The sequence below is a fragment of the Chiloscyllium punctatum genome, chromosome 49 (assembly GCF_047496795.1).
Source record: "Chiloscyllium punctatum isolate Juve2018m chromosome 49, sChiPun1.3, whole genome shotgun sequence".
In the NCBI taxonomy this organism is placed as follows: Eukaryota; Metazoa; Chordata; class Chondrichthyes; order Orectolobiformes; family Hemiscylliidae; genus Chiloscyllium; species Chiloscyllium punctatum.
Window position 1 is genome coordinate 58237288 of NC_092787.1, and position 27331 is coordinate 58264618.

Consider the following 27331-nt stretch of genomic DNA (forward strand, 5'->3'; position numbering starts at 1 on the left):
ACAGTGTTTCTTGCCTTTTATTCTAAATTCAGTAATACTTCTAAGTGTTAATAATTTTAACAATTATATTTGAATTTCCAATGTAGAAGTAGGCATCATAATCTGCTAATACTTTATAAAGATTTTCATAACATTCTAATTTTACAGTAGTCGCAAAGCTATTCATGCTTTACTGGCCAAGTTACAATAAACTACATGAAGTGCACAGCCCTAAAGATATCTGAAAATATATTTAAAACACATACGTCTATGTGAAAGAGACAGTGCTCCCATGGAAGCCATGAGTTTATATTGCAAAATATTTTTTAATTACATCCTAACTATTGCATTTAAACAGATTTACAATAAGTTTTACCATTTAAAAAAAAAGACTTTTTCTTCAGCTTTTACTTCTCCCACCAATTTTCAACCTTTTACACTTCAAAAATCACAACTTGAGCCATTACGCAGTGATATTAGTATCTCACCCCAATATCCATTCAGCTGATGTGCATCGACATTGATGTGCATCAAAGCAGAGGAGCCATCAAAGCCAAGAATAATGTTATGTTTATTTGACACTTAAATAAGAGTACTCATAATTTGGATCTCTGGATTTAGTTCCCCATTCCCTTATCCAGGAACATTAAGGAAACGTTTCGGTTTTAAATCAACAGAGGTTTGGATTACCAATCATCCAGGAGTGTTTTGAAATCTAAAGAAAGTGACGATTAGCTGCAAGATACATTCTCAAGCAACTGAGGAGAAAAATCCAAAAAGGTATTAAACCAAATTATGTTGTTTCTCAAATTCTTTGAACATTTCCAATAATTATAAAACTCGTGAAGATGGGGAGAGATGGCGACATTGTGAATAATCAAGAGTAACCAATTCTGGGAATAAAGTCATTTTCTTTGCATTTGGCTTGGGAAGGCAACATATTTGGAGGATTGACCAATATTGGAAGTTTAGGACTGGGTAATTCAAGGCAGGTGGATGATGTAGAGAATCCTCCAGGACTATATCAAATAGATTTTATACCTCTAGTGGATGTTAGGGAACAAACATTTGATATCTAGTCCATGGGACACACAAGTTATGACAATGTCACAAATATTTGTCTCACCTGACAGCTCACATCTATTAACCCCGTGGACAGAAGATGTACAACCACATCATAATGTCCCTTCTTGGCAGCCAGATGAAGGCAAGTTGAACCTTCAACATCCTGAGGAAAAAAGTTGGAATTGTGCTATTAAAAGCAAAATGTAGCATAAAAATATGTGCACAGATTAGTGTAATCTCAATCTTAGTAACTCTCAATCTTAGTCTAACAAATATCCAAGAGTACTCAGCTACAGGCATTTCCAGCATCAACCAGTTTAGCTTTTTTAAGATAAGAAATACATCGACATATCACTGGGAGTGCATTCAGTTATTCATAAAATTTAAACCTGCCATGTATTTTCAAGTTACATTTATTTCCCAAAGCCAAAGAAATTAGGTCCATATTACAGAGGAGGAAGTGCTAGATGTCTTGAAATGCATAAAGGTGGATAAATCACCAGGACCTGATCAGGTGTATCCATGAGCTCTGTGGGAAGCTAAAGAAGTGATTGCTGGGCTCTTGCTGAGATATTTGTATCCTTGATCGTCACAGGTGAGGTGCCGGAAGATTGGAGGTTGGCAAACATGGTGCCACTCTTTAAGAAGGGTAGTAAGGACAAGCCAGGGAACTATAGACCAGTGAGCCTGACGTCGGTGATGGGCAAATTGTTGGAGGAAAACCTGAGGGACAGGATGTAAATATATTTGGAAAGGCAAGGACTGATGAAGGATAGTCAACATGGCTTTGTGGGTGGGAAATCATGTCTCACAAACTTGACTGAGTTTTTTTGAAATACAGAGAGGATTGATGAGGGCAGAGCAGTAGATGCGATCCAAATGGACTTCAGTAAGGCATTCGACAAGGTTCCCCACGGGAAACTGGTTAGCAAGGTTAGATCTCACAGAATAAAGGGAGAACTAGCCAGTTGGATACAGAACTGGCTCAAAAGTAGAAGACAGAGAGTGGTGGTGGTGGTGGAGGCCTGTGCCACAAGGATTTGGATGAGAGCATCAGAGGTACAGTTAGTAAGCTTGCAGATGACACCAAAATTGGAGGTTTAATGGACAGATTACAACAGGATCTTGATCAGATGGGCCAATGGTCTGAGAAGTGGCAGATGGAGTTTAATTCAGATCAATGCAAGGTGCTGCATTTTGGGATAGCAGGACTTATACACTTAATGGTAAGGTCCTTGGGAGTGTTGCTGAACAAAGACACCTTGGAGTGCAGGTTCATAGCTCCTTGAAAGTGGAGTCGCAGGTAGATAGGATAGTGAAGGCAGCATTTGGTAGGCTTTCTTTTACTGGTCAGAGTATTGAGTACAGGAGTTGGGATACCATGTTGCGGTTGTACAGGACATTGGTTAGGTCACTGTTGGAATATTGCATGCAATTTTGGTCTCCTTCCTATTGGAAGGATGTTGTGAAACTTGAAAGGGTTCAGAAAAGATTTACAAGGGTGTTGCCAGGGTTAGACGATTTGAGCTATGGGAAGAGGCTGAACAGGCTGGGGCTGTCTTCCCTGGAGCGTCGGAGGCTGAGGGGTGACCTTATAGAGGCTTATAAAATCATGAGGGGCATAGATAGGATAAATAGATAAAGTCTTTTCCCTGGGGTCGGGGAGTCCAAAACTAGAGGGCATAGGTTTAGGGTGAGAGGGGAAAGACACAAAAGAGACCTAAGGGCCAACTTTTTCACACAGAGGGTGGCACAGGTATGGAATGAGCTGCCAGAGGAAGTGGTAGAGGCTGGTACAATTGCAACATTTAAGAGGCATTTGGATGGATATATGAATAGGAAGGGTTTGAAGGGATATGGGCCAGGTGCTGGCAGGTGGGACTAGAATGGGTTGGGATATCTGGTTTGCACGGACAGGTTGGGCTGAAGGGTCTGTTTCCATGCTGTACATCTCGATGACTCTATCTGCAGGCTATGTAAGGCCAGTGAAGGCAAAAAGAGATTTGTTTAGTTACTGAAATAGGAGGTCAAGGGCCAATGACAAATGCAACCACTTTCAGTAAAGATTTGTAATTAAGTCGCATGGTATTGGTAAAATATTAATACATGCAGTTTTGAACAACAAATCATTTGCACTTGTTTCACAACATTCAACATCAATCCAGAGGTTATGTTTCCAATACAGTTTGTAGTTTTAAATTCAACCTCAACATTCAAAATAACAAATTTACTGTAAGTCAAAAAATTAAGTTGCATTGTGGATCCAAGCCATTTGTTAAAGGAAACAGGACTCAAGTCTAACTTCAACTGGCAGGATCAAAGTCTCCTACATCGGCTAATTCTGAGAATCTTGCTAATTAATGTTAGGTAGCTTCAAGTAGTTTTAGTGGACTTGAGCAGGCAGTTCAAAACCATCCCTAATTGTGATTCAGGGGCCACACAGACAGCCAAATGTTGCTGTTCATCTTCCTGAAATTGAAGCTCAGTACATCTCCCATACATTTGAAACAGGACTGCTCGATTCCAATACTAGTTGGTGGAAATGAAATCACTGATGTTAATAAATTCCAAATTGCATAGAAAAGTTAGGTCCAAAGCAACTCATCCTGAATTACATTTCCTAGTCATGAAATAAAACTGGGTGATTCTCACCCCACACCTATGTCTGTCGGCCTCAAATTTACAGACTGTGAAATTAATTCACACAACACTGCTCCACTGGTCTACCTTGCTTTCCTGGAGTCAGACAGCACCATGCGTTTCGAACTCTAAGGCATCCCTCGTATTTTTGCTTAACATTGGTGCATTCTTTGCATGCATACAAACATGATATGAAGAAAGAGTCGATAAGTTGGTGTTATTTTACTAAGGCAAAGGAAGGAATGTGACTGAGGTGTACAAAGTTCTGAGGGCGCACTGATAGAGTGGTCAGAAGAAAGCTTTCCCTTTTGTACAGTGTTAATAAACAGAAGGTATAGTTTTAAAGGTAAGTAGATGGAAGGCTTGCAGAGGATTCAAGGATTTTTTTTTCACTTAGCAGATTGTGGGAATCTGGAACTCACTGTCCAAAAGGGTGGTAGAAGTGGGAACATTCAAGACATTTAAGAACTATTAAGAACATTTGAAATGCCACTGCAAACAAGGCTGAAGTAGAAGCACTGGAAATTGGGATTAGAATAAACGAATATTTGATGACCAGCATGGACATGATGGGCCAAAGGGCCTCTTTTCAAGCTGAACTGCTGCCATCTTGATATCATGCACCCCAATCTAACACATCCAATTTTGGTATCCTGGTGCAAATGCAAGTTCTATCACATCCTAAATTATCTACTCCTAAAAAGAACCTAAAGGCGTAAGCTGGGCCCCATAACAGTGTTATTTAAAAGATCAGATACTTGAAGTAAAATTAATGGATTGTTTTCTATTGAGCAGTACCCAAATGTACTATTTCTGAAAGTGACTGCCTGCACCACAAGATGGCGTACTGGTAGTACTTTCTACTTAGTGTGCAATGCTCACCAACAATTAGAAAACTAGAACTGCACAGTGGGGAGCAGGAATCTGCAGCGCTAATCATTCAGATGAGGCAGATAGGTAGATTTTGTGTCTCAATCACTTTCAAATAAATGGGTGCAATAATATTATTGTAACTCATTAACCCTGCACTTTAAATAAGGGCAAATGAACCTACATCCCTTCCATTTTGCATTAACTGTAACATTGTTTTTGGTGTACTCAATAGTTGCTTGTGCTTATTACTGTCACACACTCAAACTCAACAGGCTTGGAGTGATGGCAAATAACATTGTGCCATACAGCTGCCCATCAATGACCAATTCCCTAAGACATGTAGAGGAACTACATTTGCTGATTCCCCTACTTGCAACATCCTGGTAGATGCCACTGACTAGAAACTGAACCAGGCATATTAATACTTCAGCTACAAGAGCAAATTAAAGGCTCGGAATTGTGTGGGGAGTATCTCTTCTTCATTCTGCAAACCCTCCACATTGTGTGAGTTAGGAAAATGATGGCATACTCTTCACTTGCCTAGATTAATGCAGCTCCAAAAACACTCAAGCAGCTCAGCACCATCCAGAACAAAATACCCTCCTTGATCAACATCCCATGCACCACCTTAACACATTAATTTATACAGCACAGATGCAGAATGGCAACTGTGAAACACCCTATACATGATGCATTGCAGCAACTTGCAAAGATTCATTGTATCAGCCAAGAGAACCAAGGGTAACATCGGAAAACCACTAACTGCAACATCCTCTCCAAGCCACTCAACAGCTGAGTTGGAAGTATGTTACCATTTCCTTCATCGTTGCTGGGTCAAAATTCTCGAAAATCATTTGCTAAGAGGATTGTGGATGCAACCATACATCACAGAATGTAGCTGCTTCATAGGCAGCTCAACATCACCCTCTCAAAGGCAATTACAAATTCACAAAAAGATATTGGCCTAGCTAGCAAAATATCTTTCCTCATTCCTGAAGGGCTCATGCCCGAAATGTCGATTCTCCTGCTCCTTGGATGCTGCCTGACCTGCTGTGTTTTTCCAGCAACACATTTTCAGCTATCTAGCAAAACTCAATTCCCATTATTTTTTATATATATATATATATATACACATGGCATTACCAGAGGTCATATTCCAGCTTAGTTTTGTTGAGAATTGTCATTGGAATAATTTTCCTCTACTTTGGCCCCCTTACTTGAGGGATGTAGTTGCACTGGAGGTATTTCAGAGGAGGTTCATGAAATTAATTTCAAAGACGAGAGGTTTGTCTTATGGAGAGAGATTGAGCGAGCAGATTAGGCCTGTACTCTCTGGAGTTTAGAAGAGCAAGGATATCTAATCCAAGTCCATAAGATACTAAAAGGGATTAACAAAATAGACGTGGAAAGGAGGTTCCCTCACGTGCGGCAATTTAGAACGAGGAGTCACAGTTTTGGGATACGGAGTTATAGATTTAAAACTGAGCTGAGGAGAAATTACTTCCCTCAAAAGGGTCATGAATCCATGCAATTCAGTACTCCAGAGTGCAGTGGATGCTAAGTCATTAAGTGATTTTAGGAGGAAACAGATTTTAAAAGTAATAGATTGAAGGCTTTTGAGAGCAGACACAAAAGCGGAGCTGAGGCCAAGATGAGATCAACACTCCACCATGGTCATTATCAAATGTTGGAGCATGTCAGAGTGGCTTAATTGCCTATTCCTGCTCCAAGTTCTTATGTTAAAAAAGGACTGCAGATATCATACGCATTTTTAAACTAAATCAAACATCTACAAACCCTCCCAAACATTAATCTTTTACTAGGCAATCATTGTGCACCAAAACTATCAAAAGGAATTACAGGGCCAGTTGAAATAGCATGCCAATACAACAAAGATTTGTCCCATAGGTTCACAGATTGTTTTTTGTTACCATGGTAGCTGTGAGAAGTCCTCAAGGCTGCTTGTCAGTGAATTATAACCATATCCATGTTCTGTCTGACAATTTCTTTAAACAGCTAAATAGAGACCCTGGAGATACAATGCATCTGCATTAGTAATGGATAACATGGGAGTGCTCATCAAGCCCATCATGTCCAATAAGCCATAATGTAAAGCTTTTGAGTATGAAAGCATTCCGACTGTGTCTTGTATGAGGTGTGTGACATTGTAATTAAATATATTCTGATGCTTCGCTTCCTCTTGGAAACACACATATCTTCAAAGTTACCGTACTATCACTGGTTCATGACATCTGACTATATGGTAACTGTCACACAAGACCAGTATATTTAATGATTGCTTAACTGAACAAAAACTAGTGTCAGTCTAAAAATGTCTGTCTTCCATCAACAAGACACATGTCAACACTATCTTCGAAAGCTGTTCACTTGCCTGGTTAAGTACAGCTCCAACAAAACTCAAATATTCAACATAATCCAGGACAAAGCAGCCTGCTTGACTGGCACTTCATCTAACACGTTCAAACTTGCATTTCCTTCCTCACTGACATTATGTATCACCTAAAGATGCACAGCAGTAATTCAGTAAGGCTCCTCCAAAAGCACATCCTAAACCCAAGACCTCTATCAATTAAAAAGCCAAAGGCAGCAAATACATAGGAACACCACCTGCAATTTCGCTCAAGCCACATGAGATGCTGACTTGCCAATCCTTCACCATCACCAGATCAAAACCTTGGAACTCCTTTCCAAATAGTCATGTTGGTGTTCCTCACCTGTAATAACTACAGCAGTTCACCATCACCTTCTGTTGGGGAATTAGAATTTTCAATAGCCAGAAAAGTCCACATCCCACAAACGAATAAAAAAACCCAAGAAAGCACTTCTAATGGTCATCAGCAAGGAGTTAATAAGAATGCACAAACAGAAGTACTGAACAAGTCAGCAGATTCTCTTCTTTGGATTCTAGGTCTGAGATAAGCAGCCTTTCTTAAGTTTAGATATTTGGAGATATTTTCTAAAATTGGTGATGCTTAGCATTTATGGGAATTGGAATTTCTTTAGCAGTCTCTGCACAAAATATGGAAGTGAGGCCTCCAAATTCATTTAATTTGGGGCCCAAGAACCACCAGAGACTTTAATCCATTAGTTTACATCCAAAAGCACAGTACTATAAACGGGTGCAACATTCAGGTTCAAGTTTAATTTACAGGGAAAATACAAGAAATTACTGAACACTGAAAGGTATCTTTCACTTTCAGCCTAACCTTGTGATCTGCCAGTGCACCTGCCTTCAAGAGGTATTTAACTGCTTCAAGTTGATTGTTCTCTGCTGCTTCCATCAGTGGGGTCCTCTGATCATCATCACAAGTATCGAGATTGGCACCAGCCTGCAAAAGAGGCCAACTTTATGATACAAATTGCAACAATGTTTCATTCTGAACAAAACTTTCAATTGTTATTAGTGAAAACAATAATCAGAATTACAAATAAGTTATTCAATGGATTCATCCCTCGCTCACTCAACTTTTTGCAACAATGTATTTTTACATTAAAATAGATGTAAAGAATAAATTAGAACAAGAATCACCACATAGATTGCAACGATTCAGGGTGAAATATCACCACCCTCTCATGAGCAAACCAGGAAGAACGATAAATGTTATCTTTGCTCACAAGGTGAATAGTTCAGTATTTTATTAAAAATTGAGAACATTAACAAATTGTTGGAGAAGCTCAGTAGGTGAAGCAGCGCCTGTTCAGAGAAAACAGTTTAACTGCTCTCTCTACAAAGCTGCTGCCAGACCTGTTGAGTTTCTCCAGAAATTGTAGTTTTTGTTTCAGATTTCCAGTATTCGTAGTTCTTTGCATTATTGTTTACAATACTATAGGCTTGGGTGTAATGCTGAATGGATATAGTAATGCTTAAAAGACATTTGGAAAGTTCATGAACAAGAAATGGAAGGAAATGGGCCAAGCTCAGGCAGGTGGAACTAGTTTAGTTTGGGATTATGGTAAACATGGACTGAAGGGTCTGTTTCCATGCTGTATGACTCTATGACAATGAATTTATGGAGATGGTTTTTCCCTTTCTTTTATTGCAAAATTATCCAGGTGAAACACGTACAAGATATAAGGAAAAGGACAAGGATTGAAAATTAACAAAATAAAATCATTTTAACCTGTACGAGCATATGGCAAATTTCCACGTGGCCTATCTCAGCAGCTGCATGGAGAGGTGTCCGTTTATTCTGGTGCTCAGCTCTAAAGTTAGGATCAATCCCATCAACTAGAGAAAAGATGATCAGAAAAAAATAAGTACTCAGATAAATTTCTGTGTTCCTATGGTCTCAATTTATGGCCATTTATCGATCAGTACATTATAAAAGCAAAGATATCAAGGTGATTGCTTTTCCCAGCTATAAGTTGGAGATGCAAGAAAACAGAGCAGGAAATTGGCTTTTCAGCCGATAAATCCCACTTCTTTAGAGCTGATGTGCACAAGACCCTTCATTTTAAATGTGTTTCATTTTTATATCCCAAATTTAGTGACATGAAACTTACCCAGCATTAAAAGCACTTTCTGCATCTCTCCTTGCTTAGCAGATAAATATAACTGCTTTGGGTGAAAACGCAGCTTCTTGGGTCTATATGAACAAAAATTAAACTTAATTAAAAAAAGGCAGCATGACCAGCTATTCTTTCATGACGAGGAGGAGTATGGACAATATGGCAGCCTATACTGTGAAACCCAACATACACTTGCAAAGTAGCAGAGGATACATTTTGGCCCAAATTTCCCAAAGCTGAGCTCCCAATCTTAAGCATACTCAAAGAAATATAAAGGAGAATTCAGAATCCACTGCTTTATTCGTAGGTTTTTGTTATCCAACTTACAATCAGCTCCACAACCAAAAGTTGACAGCCTATTAACTCCTAAGGACATTATGACTAACAATGGTCCCCAATTTCTCACCATAGAACCATGCATCTAGCCAATAGGAAACCACAGATAAATATTTCCTTCATCGACCAGTGACATTCCAAATGTTAGGATTCCAATCAGATTAATAAACTCAATAGAGCCATAAAACCAAATTCTGAGTTTTTCCTGCACGCTTAGTGCCATGTTGAGAACTTTTATTCACTAAGCTAACAAAAGATGCATCAAAATGTTAGGTTATTAACATAATGGAAGAAGTCTGCATCTTGCAAGGTACAATGACCAAAACCTTCAAGTCAACAGGAATGGAATGGCAATCTCCAATGTAGACTGTACTCGCATTTCTTTCCACAGAACATTGAGACTTCGTGTTCAGCGGACAGCACTGCCATCCATGAAGATACTTATGAGGGATGGTAATAATGTACACAATCGCCAAGACCTTTTATAGCCTTTTTGTCAGCAGCATCAAGCACGTTGCATAAGGCCCAACAGGCTTGTAGTATTATGGACAGGTTTTAAAGTCCTCAACTATAAAAAAGCAGGGAGGTACTTCTGAGGCTCTATAAGGCTTTCGTCAGACCACTGGAGTATTGTGTGCAGTTTTGGGCCCCATATCTCAGGAAGTATGCACTGGCCCTGGACTATGTTCAGAGATGGTTCATGAGAATTGTCCCAGGATTGAAAATCTTAACATATGAGGAACGTTTGAGGACTCTGGGTCTATACTCTAACTTTAGAAGGTTGAGGGAAAATCTAATTGAAACTTACGGAATACTAAATGGCCTGGACAAGTGGATGTTGGGAAAATATTTTCATTGGTAGGAGAGACTAAGACCCGAGGGCACAGCCTGAGTAAAGTGAAGATCTTTTAGAATTGAGATAAGGACAAACTTCTTTAGCCAGAGACTGGCTATTCAATGGATTTCACTGCCACAGAAGGCTGTGAAGGCCAGGTCATTGTATTGCAAGACTGAGAGAGATAGATTCTTGATTGACAAGGGGATCAAGGATTACAGGGAGAATGGGATTGAGAAACGTATCAACCATGACTGAATGACAGAGCAGACTCAATGAGTTGAATGGCCTAATTCCTGCCTTATGGTCTTTAATATTTTTAACCTTTCAAAACCTTTTAGGCTGCTTTATGACTTTGCATAATCTTTAAGTAAATGTGCAACATCTTGTCATGAATTTAAAAAACATACTTCAAATTAAATAAATGGTAAAGTGTGTTAAATTAATTGCATTTTTAAATTATTTCTCTGCACAATAGATTGAAAGTAGACAGCAGCTGTTTTCACATGCAATAGATCTCAGAGCACATTGATTTTGTTTGGCATTACTGAAGAGACTAGGCTTGCACAAGGGCTAATTACGTGGTGATTGTTTCAGAGAGTGGGAAGTAGAGGTATGGCTGTGGCTGGGTGGCGTGGAACATGGGTGCTGAGTCAAGGGTTAAGGTGGGGGAATATGAGTGGAAGGATGGATGAAGATTTGTTAATTGTTTAGCAAGTCTACTTCGAAATGAATTTTGAATCCCCTTACAAATACTGCGCTGCTCTTAATCACACTCAGGGTCCTACACCTATGAATAACAGCGTGACATCCTGAAATAAATAACTGGGCAAGTTAAAGCATTTATTTCAGGTATAAAGAGCAGGATCAGTGTTAGACAAAGCCATAGAAAGGTCTGAGCTTCCCAGCTTTGCCCATCAGAAGTCTCAGGTATTTACTGCACAACTTTGATGGTGCCATCATGCAACAATGCTGAATACCTCAAAGTTCGCTACAATATTAATCTTAAGGTCTAAGTCAGTGCAACCTAACTTGAGAAATTGAGGGGTTTTTTTGCATTTATTGATTTTGTTTTAATGAGCAAACATATGGAAGTCAAACAATTGATGCTTGTTGAAATAAATTGGAGGAACTCATCAGTTACCCTCAACTTGCAGATTCCAGCTATGCCAAAAGAACAGGATCATGCCAGTTCCCTAGATGAAAGTACAGGATAGATATGCGAGAGGACTACATCATATCAACCTGCAAATGCTTAGATTTTCAGTTAGCGGTGACAGTGCTCTGCCTGAAGGAATGGAATCCACAGAAGGTTAAGAGAAAGCAAATATATTAACTCCAAAAATTCTGATGTGAAGTTAACTTATTTCAAATTTTTATTTTTTACTAATCCAATGGTTCAAAAAGAAATGGCTCTTAATTAATCCTTGTTATGTTGTAAACATTTACTTTTTAATGCTTACCTCTCTGTATCAAGTGCAATAAGAATGCTTTCCATGGTCTCTTTCCCAGGGCCAGTTGGCAGTCCTGTAGTTGACATGACTGCTCCAGATTTCAACGTAGTGGAAAGGCTAGAGGTATCTGAACTATCAGCTATTTTGGAGATAGCACTCTCAGGCTTGCTTTCCATTGACATTCTTATCCGAGCACTGCTATAAAGATTGTTTGAAAATTACATAAACTGACAAAAGTTAATTCAGGTTCCAAAGATCATTCACTCATTAACTGAAACTTCTACCATTCAAGTTATGAATGAACTTAAGGTTAAAGTGAACTAATTAGCTTATTCACACAAAAAATAAAACAAATTACTTTATGAACATGCCTCATAATTACAAATAGACCTCAAGGTAAAACTTGATTTCTTTACTCAAGGAAGTATTTTTAATATAGACCTATCCACTAATTTTCAAGACAACCAAATACTCATCATTCACCCACTATTATTGCCAGAAAGTGACAAATCAATTAGAGCAAAACTAACTATGCATTACATTGAACAAGGATCTCATGAAAACCTTGAAGTAGCAAGCCAAGTAATCTGCTGATAAAAGCAAGAAATTGATTAATTCAAAATTAATAGAATATCTAAGATACAGAAGACAAAATAACTCACATTAATGGATCTTAATAGAGAAAAGCAAACCTAAACATCTCCCAGGTGCATAATAAACCATCATATTAAAATGGAAGTAAGTTACTAAAATTAAGTCTTGCAATAATGAGTGAATGGCACGCACATTGGTTTTATCCTCAGTCCAGGAATTATACCAGAACAAAGGTTTGGATATGAACATGCTCCTCAATGACACAAGAGTCAATAATCTGCATGTAGATGTAGAAATATAGCAAATAGGACTAGGGGTAGGCCATTTGGCCCAGCAAGCCTCCTTCACCATTCAACATGATCATGGCTGATCCTCTCTGAAGGTCACACTCGCATTCCCTCCCCATACTGCTTGACACCTTTAGCTTCTATAAATCTACTTTATTCATAAATATATTCAGAGATTTTGCCTCCACAGCCTTCTGTGGCACAGAACTCCACAGATTCACTATCTGAGTGAACAAATTTGTCCTCATCTCAGTCCAAAATGGCTTATGACACCTCGTTCTGGACTCCCCTTGGCCAAGGGAAACATGTCTTGCATTCAGTCTTTCTAGCCCTGTCAGAATTTTATAAGTTTGAATGAGATCCTTTCTCATTCCTATAAATTTCAGTAAATATAAGCCTCGTCAATCCTTTTGGTATAGACCTGCCACCACAGTCTGGTGATTCTTCACTGCCCTCCCTCTATGACAAACACATCTTCTATTAGGTAAGTAAAATAAAACTGCACACAACACTCCTAAGAACCCGTTCATATATAGGAAGACTTCATTGCTTCTGTACTCAACATATGATGCAATGAAGGCCAACATAGCTGCATCTACATGCTGGCTTTCAGTGACTGGTGTACGGAAAACCTAAGTCCTTTCGTACATCAATATTTCCAAACCTGTCACCAATTACTTTGCTATTCTGCTTTTCCAACTCAAGTGGAAAACTTCACATTTATCCAAATAAGGCATCAGCATGCATTTGCCCACTCAATTTAGATAAATCGTCTTTAAGCCTCTTTACATCTCCCTCACCATTCAAACTCCCACTCAAAAAGATCCATTTATATGTAGATCTATACCAGCATATTACCACCAATCCAACGTGCCCTGAATTTTGCATAATAAACTCTTCAATGTGACCTTATTCAAAACTTTGTGAAAATACACATCATCCATACATAATAACCATCTATTCTTTAAAAAGTCCATGCTGATTTTGTATAAGCCCTTTGGTACTTTCTAAGTGACCTGTTATCACATTCTTTAGAGCAGACTTCAGCAATTTCCCCACTAATGATGGTTAGTTGGTGAGTAAACAAAAGTTAAAAAGAACACACCATGGACTTTATTAAGAATTTTCAAACGAAATTTGTCTGTGTTCAAAGTCTTATAGTTAAACTGGAACTTGAGATTCTTAAAAATAAAAGTCAACAGTATTCACCAAGCTTTCCTCATCATCCAAATGTGCAAGATATAAATAGATTCCAAATGCTTGCAATTCAGTCAGTAAGAGCATTACCATCCAAACAAAGATGGCCTACCTTGATGTAGTGGTATCTGCTTTTCCATTCACGACAATAATCTTCTCCTGTGCTGGGAGGGGTACCATAGAGGTAGTGTCTGCTTTTGCAATGGTAACTTCTTTTGCTTGAGTAGTATCTTCACCACAATGTGGACAGAAAGACAATCCATTCATATGAGATGCACAATTCTTGTGAAAGCGATGCGAGATGGTACTATCGGGCTGACATTCCATGAAGGTCCCCTGGAACAACCACAAATTTAATACATGCTTGTCATAACTAGTCAGCATTTAAAGTCAATTATTTCACACTATTCTGACTATTCATGATGCAAAATGAGTGAATGAGCTGACAGCGCTTTGCTTATAGACCTCTTTATATACAAACAGAATGTTAAATGACAAAACTGGCTATCAATTATAAATGTTCATAACTTCTCAACATGGGACACAACGTTCCCTAATGCTTCTTTAACCAATTACAATTAAAGCAGAGAACTGATTAGACAAGAACTCAATTTTGAAATCAGGTTGCCCCAGTGTTATTAAAATATCAACTTGACTTATTCTGCTGCACGGTTAGAGGATCACCTTCATAGTTTAAAAAAATCAAAATTCAATTATTTGTTTAAATGGAGCCTGAAGTATTGTAAACTGGTCAATAGACATATGATAGTTTCACTTTAGTAATAAACGGATCCCTTCATACCTTTTATGAAAGGATGCAATTTAAGTATAGTTAAGATTGCAACCGTCCCACTTTCATCTGTGTTTCCAGGTAAATTAATATAATGTGAATTTTATGAGAAAGAAGATTCAAAATTTAATAAAAATAAAATAGCATTTCCTCCTCCCTCATTCTCCCCCAAATATGAAGGAATTTAATTCCTATTAACGTATCTAAAGAACATAATCCAAAAATAATAAATATGCTGTATAAAAATGGATCTAACAGTTGAAGTGCAATAAATAGCTTTGTTATTTCTGCCACTGTACATCCAATTCACTCAAATCCATCCCTAAAACTCCATGCTATCTGCTGGGTAATTAAGAAATTTCCAACATACAAGAATCCTCAAGCTAAATGTTGTTTGATTGCAGTGTTCAAAAATTTCTAAATTTGTGAGGGATACTAGTGCTCAAAGTGCTCTCAAAATTGCCTGAAAAAAGCTCCAAGTTTTACACACTTTCTGGTTATGAATTATGAACTTACATTATCACAGTGACCTTTTGGCTCACAAGTTAGCCTGAAATTGGAAACAGATCAATTATCTCACATTACAAAACACTTCTGCATCTTCGCCTGACGTTAGACACATGGTCGAAATTTTATCAGAAGCTTGAACAATGTGAGCCTTGTTGAGAGGGCAGCACTGTGGCTCAGTGGTTAGCACTGCTGCCTCACAGCACCAGGGTTCCAGGTTCGATTCCAGCCTCGAGCGACTGTCTCTGTGTGGAGTTTGCACATTCTCCCTGTGTCTGTGTGGGTTTCCTCCGGGTGCTCCGGTTTCCTCCCACAGTCCAAAGATGTGCCAGACGGGTGAATTAGCCATGCTAAATTGCCCATAGTGTTAGGTGCATTAGTCAGGGGTAAATATAGGTTAGGGGAATGAATCTGGGAGGGTTGCTCTTCAGAGGGTCTTGTTGGGATGGTTAAGCACAAGTTAAGGGACGACGTAGCAGGCAATAGTGAGATTAGTACATCACGAGTCTCAGTGTAAAGTGGGTATAGTAGCAGCGGCAGAGTGACGGTCAGATATTGGAAAGACAAGTGAAGTTGTTCATTTTCTTCTTCCTACAATGCTGTGGATTCCTCCAGACGATAGATTGCACTAACCCAAATGATGACAACCTCAGGCGAGGCTGACTCTGGTCTTCTAGCCTCCACTGCTGGTTCTGGGAGGAAAGAATGCCCCAACTCTGCAGCACCCCACACAGAAGTTGAGTGCCAATTTTCCCTTCTCTACCGTATTCATAGTAAATATCAAGTACCACGCACGCAGAATCAGGCTAACAATGCGTGACTAGGTGAACAGTGCCTTTTAAAGATAGTACGGACACCAGGGATACCACCCCACTCCAGGATATCCCAAAGATGGTAGGTTGTTCCAGATAAGGACAGCAGCAGAATCAAGCTAGAATCAGATAAGAGGGGCACCAGAGGGAGGTAGGTAGGTAGCAGGTAATGAGCAAAGTTTGTTAAAGTGTGGCAAGAAAACCCGCTAGGCCTGGAGAGAAACCCTCTGCAAAACGCAGCAAAACTGACACTTAGCCAAAAGGCAAGAATCAGCCCATTATTTTAGTTTTACCACCAAAAATCAAAGTATGCAATCAATATTTTGCATCTTAATAGTTGTATATATCTACTATAAGGAATGCTCTACACTTACAGCAGTGCAGAAGTATCCACAGCCTGGGCAACACTGATGTTTAACCATTCGGGATCTGTGGTCCTCACATAATACCATTAGCTGCACCTTATTGGAGGGTCGCATCATCTCTTCTTTAATCACGCTGTTAATACAGCTACTTAGCTGAAAGAAATATTTAGTCAAATTAGAGCTATTGATTTATAGATTTTGGACATCGATGAACTACGTTTTATCTTTCCCAAATTTTTACCATATTTTAACTCTGATTTGTATGGACAGTACCTGTATTCTATCAAATGGGAGTCCTGAAAGAATGCTGCACTTTTGCTTTAAACTGAGGAACTGACCTTCAGATGAATGGAAGAGATCAAATGGCAAATTTTGAAAAAGAAGAATTTTCTCCACTGTCCTGGTCAATACATCTCTCAACTACAACCACTAAAATAGATTGCCTGTTGTGGCATCTCACTGATAATTCTGGGACCTTGCTGTGTGCATACTGACTGTTGTATTAATTATATTACAGCTTTAAATTACACTTCTAAAGTACCTTAATGACTGTAGTTAAGACAATTTAGGACTTCTGGAATTTGTGCAAGGTGCTTTGTAAATGTGCGACTTTTATTTATTTTTTGTTCTGCTCAGTGGATTAAACTACAGGAACTAAGAGCGAGAGTAGGCAATTCAGCCCTTCAAGCTTACTCTGCCATTTAACATGATCACTGCTGATCTTATCCATAACTCAACTCCACTTTCCTGCCTACTCCCCACAGCCTTTATCTCACTGTTCATCAGAAACATTTGTTTCTACCTCAAAGCGGTTGATTAATTCTGCCTCCAATGCACTCTGGGACAGTGAGTTCCACAGATTCACAACTCAGATGTAGTTTCTCCTTATTTCAGTTCTGAACCTACCACCTCTCACTCGATATCCACGACCTCTTGTATGAGACTGAACAGATGTTCCCCCTTTGTGGGACAATGTCCACCTTATCAATTCCTTTTGGCATTTTATATACCTCAATCAAATCCCCTTCATTCTTCTGAATGCCAGTAAGTACTAGTTCAAGCGAACCAATGCTTGTTGTACAACAGCCCATTCATTTGAGAATTCAACTTGGTGAACCTCTTCTGAACCGCCTCCGCTGCCACCACATCCAATATCAAGTGAGACGACCAAAACTGAACACAAAATTCCATGTGTGGTCTTACCAACATCTTGTATAATTATAACAATATTCTTTATTTTCATAGTTCATTCCTCTTGCAACAAATGCCAGCATTCCATATGCAGTTATTATATACTACACCTACATACCCAATTTCTGCAATTCATGCACAAAGATGCCTAGAACACTCTGCACTAATGTATTTTGAATTTGCTTCCCATTTAAGTCATAATTTGCCCTTACATTTTTCTGGTCAAAATGGACAACTTCACATTTATCCACATTAAAACTCCATTCTCCTAGTCTATCAATATTCATCTGTAAGCTCTATCTCCTCATCACGGGCTGCTTTCTTACTTATTTTAGTATCACCCATAAATTTTGCTGTTATGCTCCGCCTCTGCTTGCAGATCATTTATACAAACTGTAAACACTTGAAGTCCAAGAACTGAACCTTGCAACATCTTACTAGTTACTGTTTGCCACTCAGCAGCGAAGGACCCATTCACCTTGACCCTATGCTTTCTATCAGTGAGCCAGTCCTCTATCCAAGCGAACAATCTACCTTTAACCCTCTGGGATCTAACCTTCTGGATCAGTCTTTTATGCAGCACCTTGTCAAATGCCTTTGGAAGTCTAAATATACCACATCCACTGGATCCCCAATATCCATCCTGGTGGTTACATCTTCTAAGAACTCCAACAAGTTTGTTAAACACAACTTGCCTTCCATCAAATTGGGCCAGCACTTGTGAATCGAGCTTTTTTTTTTAAAAAAGTGTTCAGTTATCTCCTCCTGTATGATTGATTCCAGAAATGTCCCCCCTAGAGGTCAAACTGGTCCATAATTTTACATTTTTTGCCTATGTCATAAACCACCAAAGAGAGTCGAAACTTAATTCTGATGAATATCGATCAGTTAAAAGTACACAGGGCCAAAATGTTCTCTGCATGTCTAAAGTAACAAAACAAAAATCCTATTTATGATAGTTCCTTCAATCCTTTTTCTTTGTGCTACTTAAAAACCTGTTATTTTTGCTGGAGACACACTATGTACAAATTTGCTGTCTATAAATAAAAGCCTGCAAGTGAATGCATACTAAACTGCAATATTTTCCCAATCAAGTTCTGACATGAAACACTGAATTTGTAAACCAGTTCCACTCAAGTTAAATTTAATGTGCCACCTTAAATATTTTAAGTTCACTGCCCTTTGAGACTCAACATTAAAGGGGATTCAATCCAACAAGCCATTTAGATGAGCACACTTTGGAATGACTGAAAACAAGCACATGGATTTGATCAAAAATGCACCTAATCATTATCAAACCTGCTACAACATGGTGCACTTTGGTGTTTACAAAGACTACATGTGTAGGGAACATTCCAAAGAACAAACTGCAACAAATACTTATTTTTACAAAAATTTTCATATTAGGAGAATATGCAGATGTTAAAGATATGGCACTATATTTTACAAGTCAATAACCGATATACAATCACACATTTCCTTTCATTAAATTTAAACCTTTAATGAGCCTCCAGAAATATGACCAAGTAAAATAAATACTTATTCTGTCAGGATACGTTTATATACTGTTTTGTAAACTATTAGATTTATAATTTTTGTTGCTATTTGTTTACTCGTTTCATGGAGCATGGGGGTTACCGTGTACAAAAGTTATATTTGAATGCAATTCAGACATTATGAGAAGAACAAACATCCAGCGTATGTCCACCCATGTGATCACTTTCCCAAACTTGTGCCAAATGCATCTTACATTTTTTTTAATTTCAAAAATATACTTTATTCATAATTTTTTTTATTATACACTCACTCAAAAGCAGCTCGGTCCTGCACACCTGCATATCAAGTCAAGTGCTTCTTACCTCTTCATCTATATTCTCAGTGGCCATACACTTATTGTTAGCCAGTTTAACAATCTCTTGGCTTTTTGGTGTTTCCATCCGACAACTACAAAGAGGTAACTCCTGTAGCTTATCTAGTTCCACTGAATCTGAGCTTTGGGAAATGCCTGCAAAGAATTATAATATTAAAAAAGTTATACCAACACTTTTTTAGTAAGAATACACAGAAGCAAACACTGTTGATAACATTTATGCAAATCATGTAAAATGCGATTGGATTAAAGTCTCCAAGAATGTACATTGTGAAAATGCTTCCACCTGTCAAATTAAATTTCTATATTCTGTGCTTAAGAAATAATTCCTATTTTACAAAACTTTTTAACACTTTAAAAATCTACAAAGCAACTTTACCTGTAGATTGTGAAGAGAACAGACCACCTGCAGGCAGATTCAATGAGCTAAGAGGCATCTCAGTATACTCATTATTATCTAACAGATTTGCAGTCTCTGTTTCAGCACCTATAAACAATGAAGTTCACAGTCAGATGTTTATAAAGTACGTCAATCGTACAAAAGCCTGATTTTGGATACTGGTTCTACAAGATCTACATTTTATTATAATTAGACGTTTCTAAACATTTTGTCATCTGGAACATTTGCTTTCTCCAAGTGCTGTTTTAACAGGTCTTTCAATTCTTAACATTTGAGTGAGGTCTGGAATTCAGGACTAATGATTAAAAAGCTTGACATTGGTTTCTTATGTTTCAATTTTCGACTGTTTTTTTTTAAACTGACATTATATTAGAACAGTACAGCTTATGACAGACACCTAGTTCTACCAACATTAACTGCATTCATAATGAGATGTCAGTCCATTAGCATATTTTGTAAATGATATAATTTCATGAAGCAGACAGATTTTTCAGGCCTTCACTGAAAGGTGGGCCGAACAGAAACTAAACCCAGGGAAAGGCAGCAATTCTGTATTATCACTGCTATGCTTGCAGCACATGGTGCGCGAGGAGTGTCATTCAGGTCTGTTGGTACACAGCCAGCATGCTTGGTACTTAGTATCTGCATAGCACAAGCATTAGGCTGATAAAAAGATAAGTTTGGAGTAAACACCTCGAGTTCAGAGGTAACTTTCCAAACGTTGTTCAATTCTATGGGCATAAGAAGTCTCTAAACTTTAGTAACAATTTATTTTTATTTTAAAGCTAATCAAATACAAGATGGGAACAATGCCATCAATAAGACTAATGGGAACTTTCTGAATTCAGCCATTTCTGAAAGCCAATATTTAGAATCAAAAATCAAGCTAATTCATGAAGACCATTATTGCATAGGTATGCGTCACTACACTGTTTATGAGCTGCTGTTCATAAAGGCTGCTGCCACTGTTCTCTAAGTATAAGAAGCCTGCTAGGTCGTCTGAGATGAAGTCATTTGCCAGCTTAACAAAAGGAGAATCTTGTCATTAACATTTCATTGCATGTTGGCAATTACTTACAGCTTACATTGATATGATAGTCAAAATTCCAGAGACTTTAAGGAGGGCCACATGTCAGGTCCAAATCCTTCAAGACCCTAAACTGTTTTGCCTATAAATCCAAATTATGTCACTCTGGTGGGTACTGCTTATGGCATTCTTCACTATTAACTCTTTCAAATCCATGTATATCATCTCTGAAGAGCCACTGGACCTGAAATGTTGACTCTGCTTTCTCTTTACAGATGCTGCACAGACCTACTTCGTTTCTTCAATAATTTGTTTTTGTTCCAGAATTCCAGCATCCACAGTTCTTTGTTTTTGGTACAGCTCTTCCCAAGCTTTTATTTTAATCATACATTCATATGTTGCTGACAGATGTCTGTTTACTGCTACCATAATCTTCTCTTCACTTCCTCACTCTATTGGATTTGTAAAGTCAATCTGGAAGTTTTACCATTTTCTTGAAAAATGATCTCTTTAGACTTGCAAGAGTGGTTGTCACTGAGTGGAAAACCAGTGTCTTTTGATTTTCTTTCTGACAACCTGAAGTCTGCAGGTCCCTTGTAAGATCAGGTTCATCACTGGATTCATGCTGGTCAATAAATGATGGATGATTAACCTGCAGTGGGATAAGATCCCTGTGGTTCCTTCGTAGAACCCCTCTGGCAGTACGAGTAATATACAAACCTCATTGACTGAAGCTCCTTAGATGACTGTACCTTTTCTGTTCAGATCCCTGATACACATTTGTCTACCTGTCCCAAATATGACAACCACTTTGTAATACTTATTTTAGAGTGTGCCCTGGTGCATAGTGACCCACACAACTGGGTTAATGAAGTCGAAAATGCACAGCAGAAGAAAAGCCAAGTGTTTCTTTTGGCAAGCTAATATTTGTATCAGTGGTCATCTCAAATTTTACCAGGGTGAATGGTACAATATTATCTCATAATGAGTCATGATAGTGTACAGATGATAGTTAATAGTTGTCCTTACATTATTGTGATTTAGTGTCACATGTAGACCATAACAGGTAAGGATAGCAGATTTCCCTTGCTAAAAGGACATTAGTGAACTAAGTGACTTTTACAACAATGATTTCATGATTATTCAATTACCTTTTATTTCCAGATTTATTATTTGAATTAAATTTTCACCAACTCTTTAGCACAAGCTTGCCTCTTAATTACAAGACTAGTGACATTATCATGACATCACCAGCTCCCCTGCAACACTACAATCATTTGGATCACTGAGGACATTCCTGGTTAAAGGAACTCTAAGTTCTGCTGTTTAACCTCTTCCATCTTTTGTATAAGACTGAAGCTAAAACATATCTTCCTACTCAAAGCTGAGAACTCATTTGTGAATCATGCATTGGTTTTGTAATATTTAGTATCTCCTATACATTGACGAGTTGCTGAAATTTAGTCTGAAATACTATGCTACCTGGACCACATACTTACGCTGTTGAGAGCTATGGACAGTGTATCATGGCTCATTACCTGATAATCGGTTGTCACTTGTCACTATAAAATTTGAGAGATGATTGCTGATACAAATATCAGCTTGCCATAAGAACACTTTCTTTCTTCTATAAACTTTTCTGTTTCATTAACTCAATTAGGGTGGGTCATTATTTGATTACTTGTTTTTCTGAAACCATGTCCAACTTCTGAACATTTTCTCCCCACATTTACACTCCACCCTCCCACCAAGAGTGGAAGAAAACCAACTATCAGAAAAGACAATCAGTCCCTCAAGCAAAAGCCTACACCCGAATGATTGTGACTGAATTGGGAATCTTCTACTGAGAACAATCAAAAGAACTCTGAGAAAGTCATCTCACTCCACTCTTATCGACAGAATTTGTTCTTTCGTGCCAATATTTTACTCCCACAGTACTTCTGCAGAACAGTGTCTTGTCTGATCTGTTTGTGAATGAACGTATTTGTTGGGATTTAAAGTGGGCATTGCTGAAGTTTGCAGGTTATTATTAAATAACAATCAATTTTAACCACATGCTTAAGGATGAATTATTTATAATAAATACTTTGTTTTCTTGTTTATCGATGAAACTGAGTGTTTCACTTTGATCTTCGACAGTGGTCATAGTTGGACAAATTAACTATTATAGTCACTAAATCAATTGTGTATTCTTTTGTGAAGACTTGTGAAATGGTGGAGCTTAACTTCCACTACACATTTCCTATTAGGGTTGTAAAACTCCTCTGTCAAGGTTGATCTTCTGTTATGATTGATCTGTATTGCTTCTGGACTTCTGTTTCACTCATCATTTGCCTGACTTTCTCTAAACTCAAGCCTACTTTGGACAGTTAAAATCATTACAAAGTCTCATTAGTCTCATTCCTACAACAATTTTAATTCTGATGAATTCTAACGTAGAGTCACCATCAAAACTTTTTTTCATTAAAACGTACTGATTATTCATAAAATCATCTACGAATTGTCCTGAATGCTAAATTCACTTATAAAAACCTTGCTCTTTCAAGAATTTTGAGTTTAAAGGTTGAAGAATTACCAAGGGTTTTCATTGCCCCTTCTAAAGTACCCCAGTTGCTTCTTCTGCCACTTAATAACCTGTAACATCTTTAACTGTATTCCCAATTGTGTGTATAGAAAAAGCGTATTTACTTGACTTTCTAATTTAGTATTTTAATCGGAAGGTAAGCTATTTCAAAAATTATTTTCTTCAAGATGTTCAATTCAATGCTCTAGTTGGCAATATTTTTCTGAGGCCATGTATTCCTTATGTAATTACATATTTTGGTTACTTAAAACAATTTTATTTCACAGTAACAAACAGTTCTGCTGCTCTTTCCGGTCTGGAGGATTCACCTGCATTTTACAGATCAAATGTGAGATTCCCATCTTCATGCAGCTGAAATGGAGGATTCTCTCCTCTTGTGGCAAAAATGAATATTAACTCCATACATGGCTAAACTAAGGCTCCCTTCACTCTGAATCCTGTCGTGTGTGGCCTTACTAAAAATATTCCTGCTCCTGGACTTCTGCTTTTAACCCTGTTCATGTGCAAGATTTCTCACCTTTTCCATGGCCTGAATAAACCCTTCCAGATGTTGTCTTCTGATAGACTAGACTTGCTTAGACATCAAAATTGTCAATTTGGAATGGTGGGCACAGAGTAAACACAGAATGCAATAATGCACTAACAATTTTGTTAAACTGTCTGCACCCAAGATTAAAATTCAGGTCTTCAATTTGTCATTTTTTAATGATAATAAAGATCAGTCGATAATAATACAAATGTGATATTTTGACATTTTCATATAGCTCCAGTGAGTACGTAAAAATAATTGTCAGCATAGTGCTATTGAAACATCATTGAAATGAAACTTATCCCAATTTCTTCACGAATTCAAACCTTTGTTAAGTTTCAAAACTCCAGCTGAAGAATTATACTCTCTTTCTTTCGTCATTCTAAGCTGGTAATGCAAACAAGTTTTAAAATGTTTTTGAGAGCTTCAAAATGTTTCTCAAGACAAGCAGAATTTATGAACTGAATGCACTGAACAGATACAGGGATAACAGCGCTGGATTAATGACACTTAGTCAGTCAAGCTCAAAACACTACAACCAACCTTAAATGCAGAGTTTTAATACAGTTTACAATTCTCAATGGTTTAGAATTTATCTAAGGTGACTGACATTTAAAATAAGTTTTGAAATACAGAGGACAAGATAATCTCCATTTTAACCTAAAATAATCCAAATCATAGCATCAGTTACAATAACAGCAGGACTTTCCTTTCCACCAAAAATATCACACACCAATTAATGCTATTACCTCTACTATCACTTTTTGGCCGGTTTTTTCGTCTTCTTTTCCTGGTTGGTTTTACCCATGGGCTGCCATTCTTCCCCTTCTTCTTCCATTTCCTTTTCAGACTAGACTCTGAACTCTGGATGGTCAAAAAAAAAACAAATTTATAACGAAGATTTGCTGAATTACCCTTTTGAAGAAGTAACTAAGAGGACTGATGGGGGCAGAGTGATGGACATAATCTACATGGACTTCAGTAAGGTGTTCAGCAAGGCTTCTCATGGTGGACTAGTTAGCAAGGTTAGATCATACTGAATAGAAGGAGAACTAGCTATTTGGATACAGCACTGGCTCAAAGATAGAAGACACAGGGTGGTAATGGAGGGCTGCTTCTCAGACTGAAGACCAGTGTGATGTGAATAAGGATCAATGCTGGGTCCAGTGCTTGTCATTTGTAGAAAGGATTTGGAGGTGAACATAGACGGTATACTATTAAGTTTGCAGATGACACCAAAATTGGAGGTGTAGTGAACAGCAAAGCAGGTTACCTCAGAGTACAATGGGGACTTGATCAGCTGAGCCAATGAGTGGCAAATGGACTTTAATTTAGATAAAGGTGAGATGCTGCATTTTGGAAACGCAAATTAGGGTTAGACTTATACATTTAATGTTAAGGTCCTGGGGAATGTTGCTGAATAAAGAGACCTTAGAATGCAGGTTCATTATTCCTTGCAAGTGGAGTCACAGGTAGATAGGATAGTGAAGGCGCGTTTGGTATGCTTGTCTTTATTGGTCAGTGCATTGAGTATAGGAATTGGGAGTTCATGTTTCAGCTGTACTGGACATGGGTTAGGCCACTTTTGGAATACTGCATGCAACTCTGGTCTCCCTCCTATAGGAAGGATGTTGTTCTTCTGCTAATTTATTAATTTACTGTTTAATAAATCTAATTGGTAGCCCATGAACCAAGATCTGTCTAGTAAAATTGTTTATTCCACTGCTGTCTGATGTAAAGGAACATAACATACAAGTTTGTGAAAAGAACCAGGAAGTCAAAACGCAACGCTGAGACTTTTTTTTAAGATTTCTGGATTTTGTAGCAAACTCTGATTATGGTCAAGGCATCTTCCAGGTTATATGTTACAAACACTCACATAGAAAAGTGATCTGAAATATGGGGGAAAAGGAAACAGCAGAAATTTACAGCAATCACAACTCCAGGATAAATGACTCACCACATCAGATTCAAAGTCATCATCATCATCATCTTCCAGATCAGAGTCTTGATCCTCTTCAGGATCATATTCTTCTTGCTGGTTAGCCTGTGTCATGAAAAATTTAAAAATCTATAGTGAACTGTAATGTCTGATCATTTTCCTGTGGTTTTAAAATGTTATATCACAACGAAAACAAATTGTAACCTTCAAAGCAGTTTAAAAAACCACAACAACATTCTTAAGTCGTCTCTGACATCACATGTCTATATAAATTTGACAATCAAATCTAGGAAAAACTTTGAGACATGGACAATCACATGAATTTGACCAGCAGATAAAAGCTACATTTATAAAAGAGAAAGCATTTGTTTTCAAATAGCATTTTCTACTTAACAGGAGCAAGTAGTGTCTTTGTCACATATATTGAGAAGACCAGATCAAAGGAAGAATATTTTATTTCAATGGGCTTTCCTACATTCCCCCCAACTCGTAACTGATGAAATGTGGAAAACTGAGATTGAAAATTCACATTGGAAAGGAAAATGAAAGGCTATTCACTCACAGGATACGACATCGCTGGCTAGGCCAACATTTATGTCTAAGAGAGTGGTGCTGGAAAAGCACAGCCAATCAGCCAGGATCTGAAGAGCAGGAGAATTGACGCTTCTAGCATAATCTTTCCTCAATAAAAAGCTATTGCTTGAAACATCGACTCTCCTGCTCCTCAGATGCTGCTTGGCCGGCTTTTCTAGCACCATACTCTTCAACTCTTATCTTCAGCATCTACAGTCCTCACTTTCTTCCAGGCCAATATTTATGACCTATCCCTAACTACCCAGAGAAAAGTTATGGCCAAACCAGATAAGGACAACTGTTTCCTTCCCTAAAGAATTCTATGTGAACCAATTGGATTTTTCTGACAGTGGACAATGTTTTCATTGTCATCTTTTTGCAATGAATACAAATTCCACCATCTGCAATGGTTGGATTCAAACCAGAGTCCCGAGAAGAATACCTGGGTCTCTGAATTCATAGTCTAACGATAACACCACTAGGCTGTCACCTCCACATTCACTGATCATTTTAACATTTGCGCAATCTGGTTGGAAATGTAAAGTTTTAAATTATTTTGTTGAATGTCCTCAGATAAAGTAGATTACAGAAGTGATTGATCCATAATAAAAGGAAACTACAGTACTGGAAAGAAATTTGAAAAAAAATCTACTGGGACTGGAAGCTAAGCCATTTAACAAATAAATTATTATGGCTGAAAAGAAAAAGTGCCAGATTGTTTGGAAGAGTCTGTCACATAACAAAACCAGATTAAGAGAGATGACCCAATAATAACATTTCCTGTGAGGTTTTAAACAAAGGCCCAAAAATTTGCCAAAACACTTTAGAAAACCCACTCTCCCCTATTTTGGAGCAGACAACATTCTATGCAAAATTCTAGGAACTAAGAGTACACACTGAATTTGGCACTGCATCTTTTGCCTTAGTGTGGGAGGGGCAGTTTCTGACCTT

General features: G+C 38.0%; 1 protein-coding gene across 8 annotated transcripts in view; it reads right to left on the reverse strand.

The window, feature by feature from the left end:
• The window catches only part of ehmt1b (euchromatic histone-lysine N-methyltransferase 1b), a 137706-nt gene that overhangs the window by 39006 nt on the left and 71369 nt on the right, over window positions 1–27331 (reverse strand). For 5 of the 8 annotated variants that reach the window (XM_072565533.1, XM_072565534.1, XM_072565529.1 and 2 more), the window contains exons 7-17: window positions 25826–25936; window positions 24615–24729; window positions 19705–19812; window positions 19315–19460; window positions 16274–16417; window positions 13903–14126; window positions 11722–11910; window positions 9082–9164; window positions 8700–8806; window positions 7785–7907; window positions 1106–1207 (exon numbers count right to left, since the gene is read on the reverse strand). In XM_072565533.1, the coding sequence (XP_072421634.1) occupies window positions 1106–1207; window positions 7785–7907; window positions 8700–8806; window positions 9082–9164; window positions 11722–11910; window positions 13903–14126; window positions 16274–16417; window positions 19315–19460; window positions 19705–19812; window positions 24615–24729; window positions 25826–25936 (1452 nt within the window). The remainder of the gene's footprint in view (window positions 1–1105; window positions 1208–7784; window positions 7908–8699; window positions 8807–9081; window positions 9165–11721; window positions 11911–13902; window positions 14127–16273; window positions 16418–19314; window positions 19461–19704; window positions 19813–24614; window positions 24730–25825; window positions 25937–27331) is intronic. The other 3 variants (XM_072565535.1, XM_072565531.1, XM_072565532.1) reach the window with 2 other exon arrangements.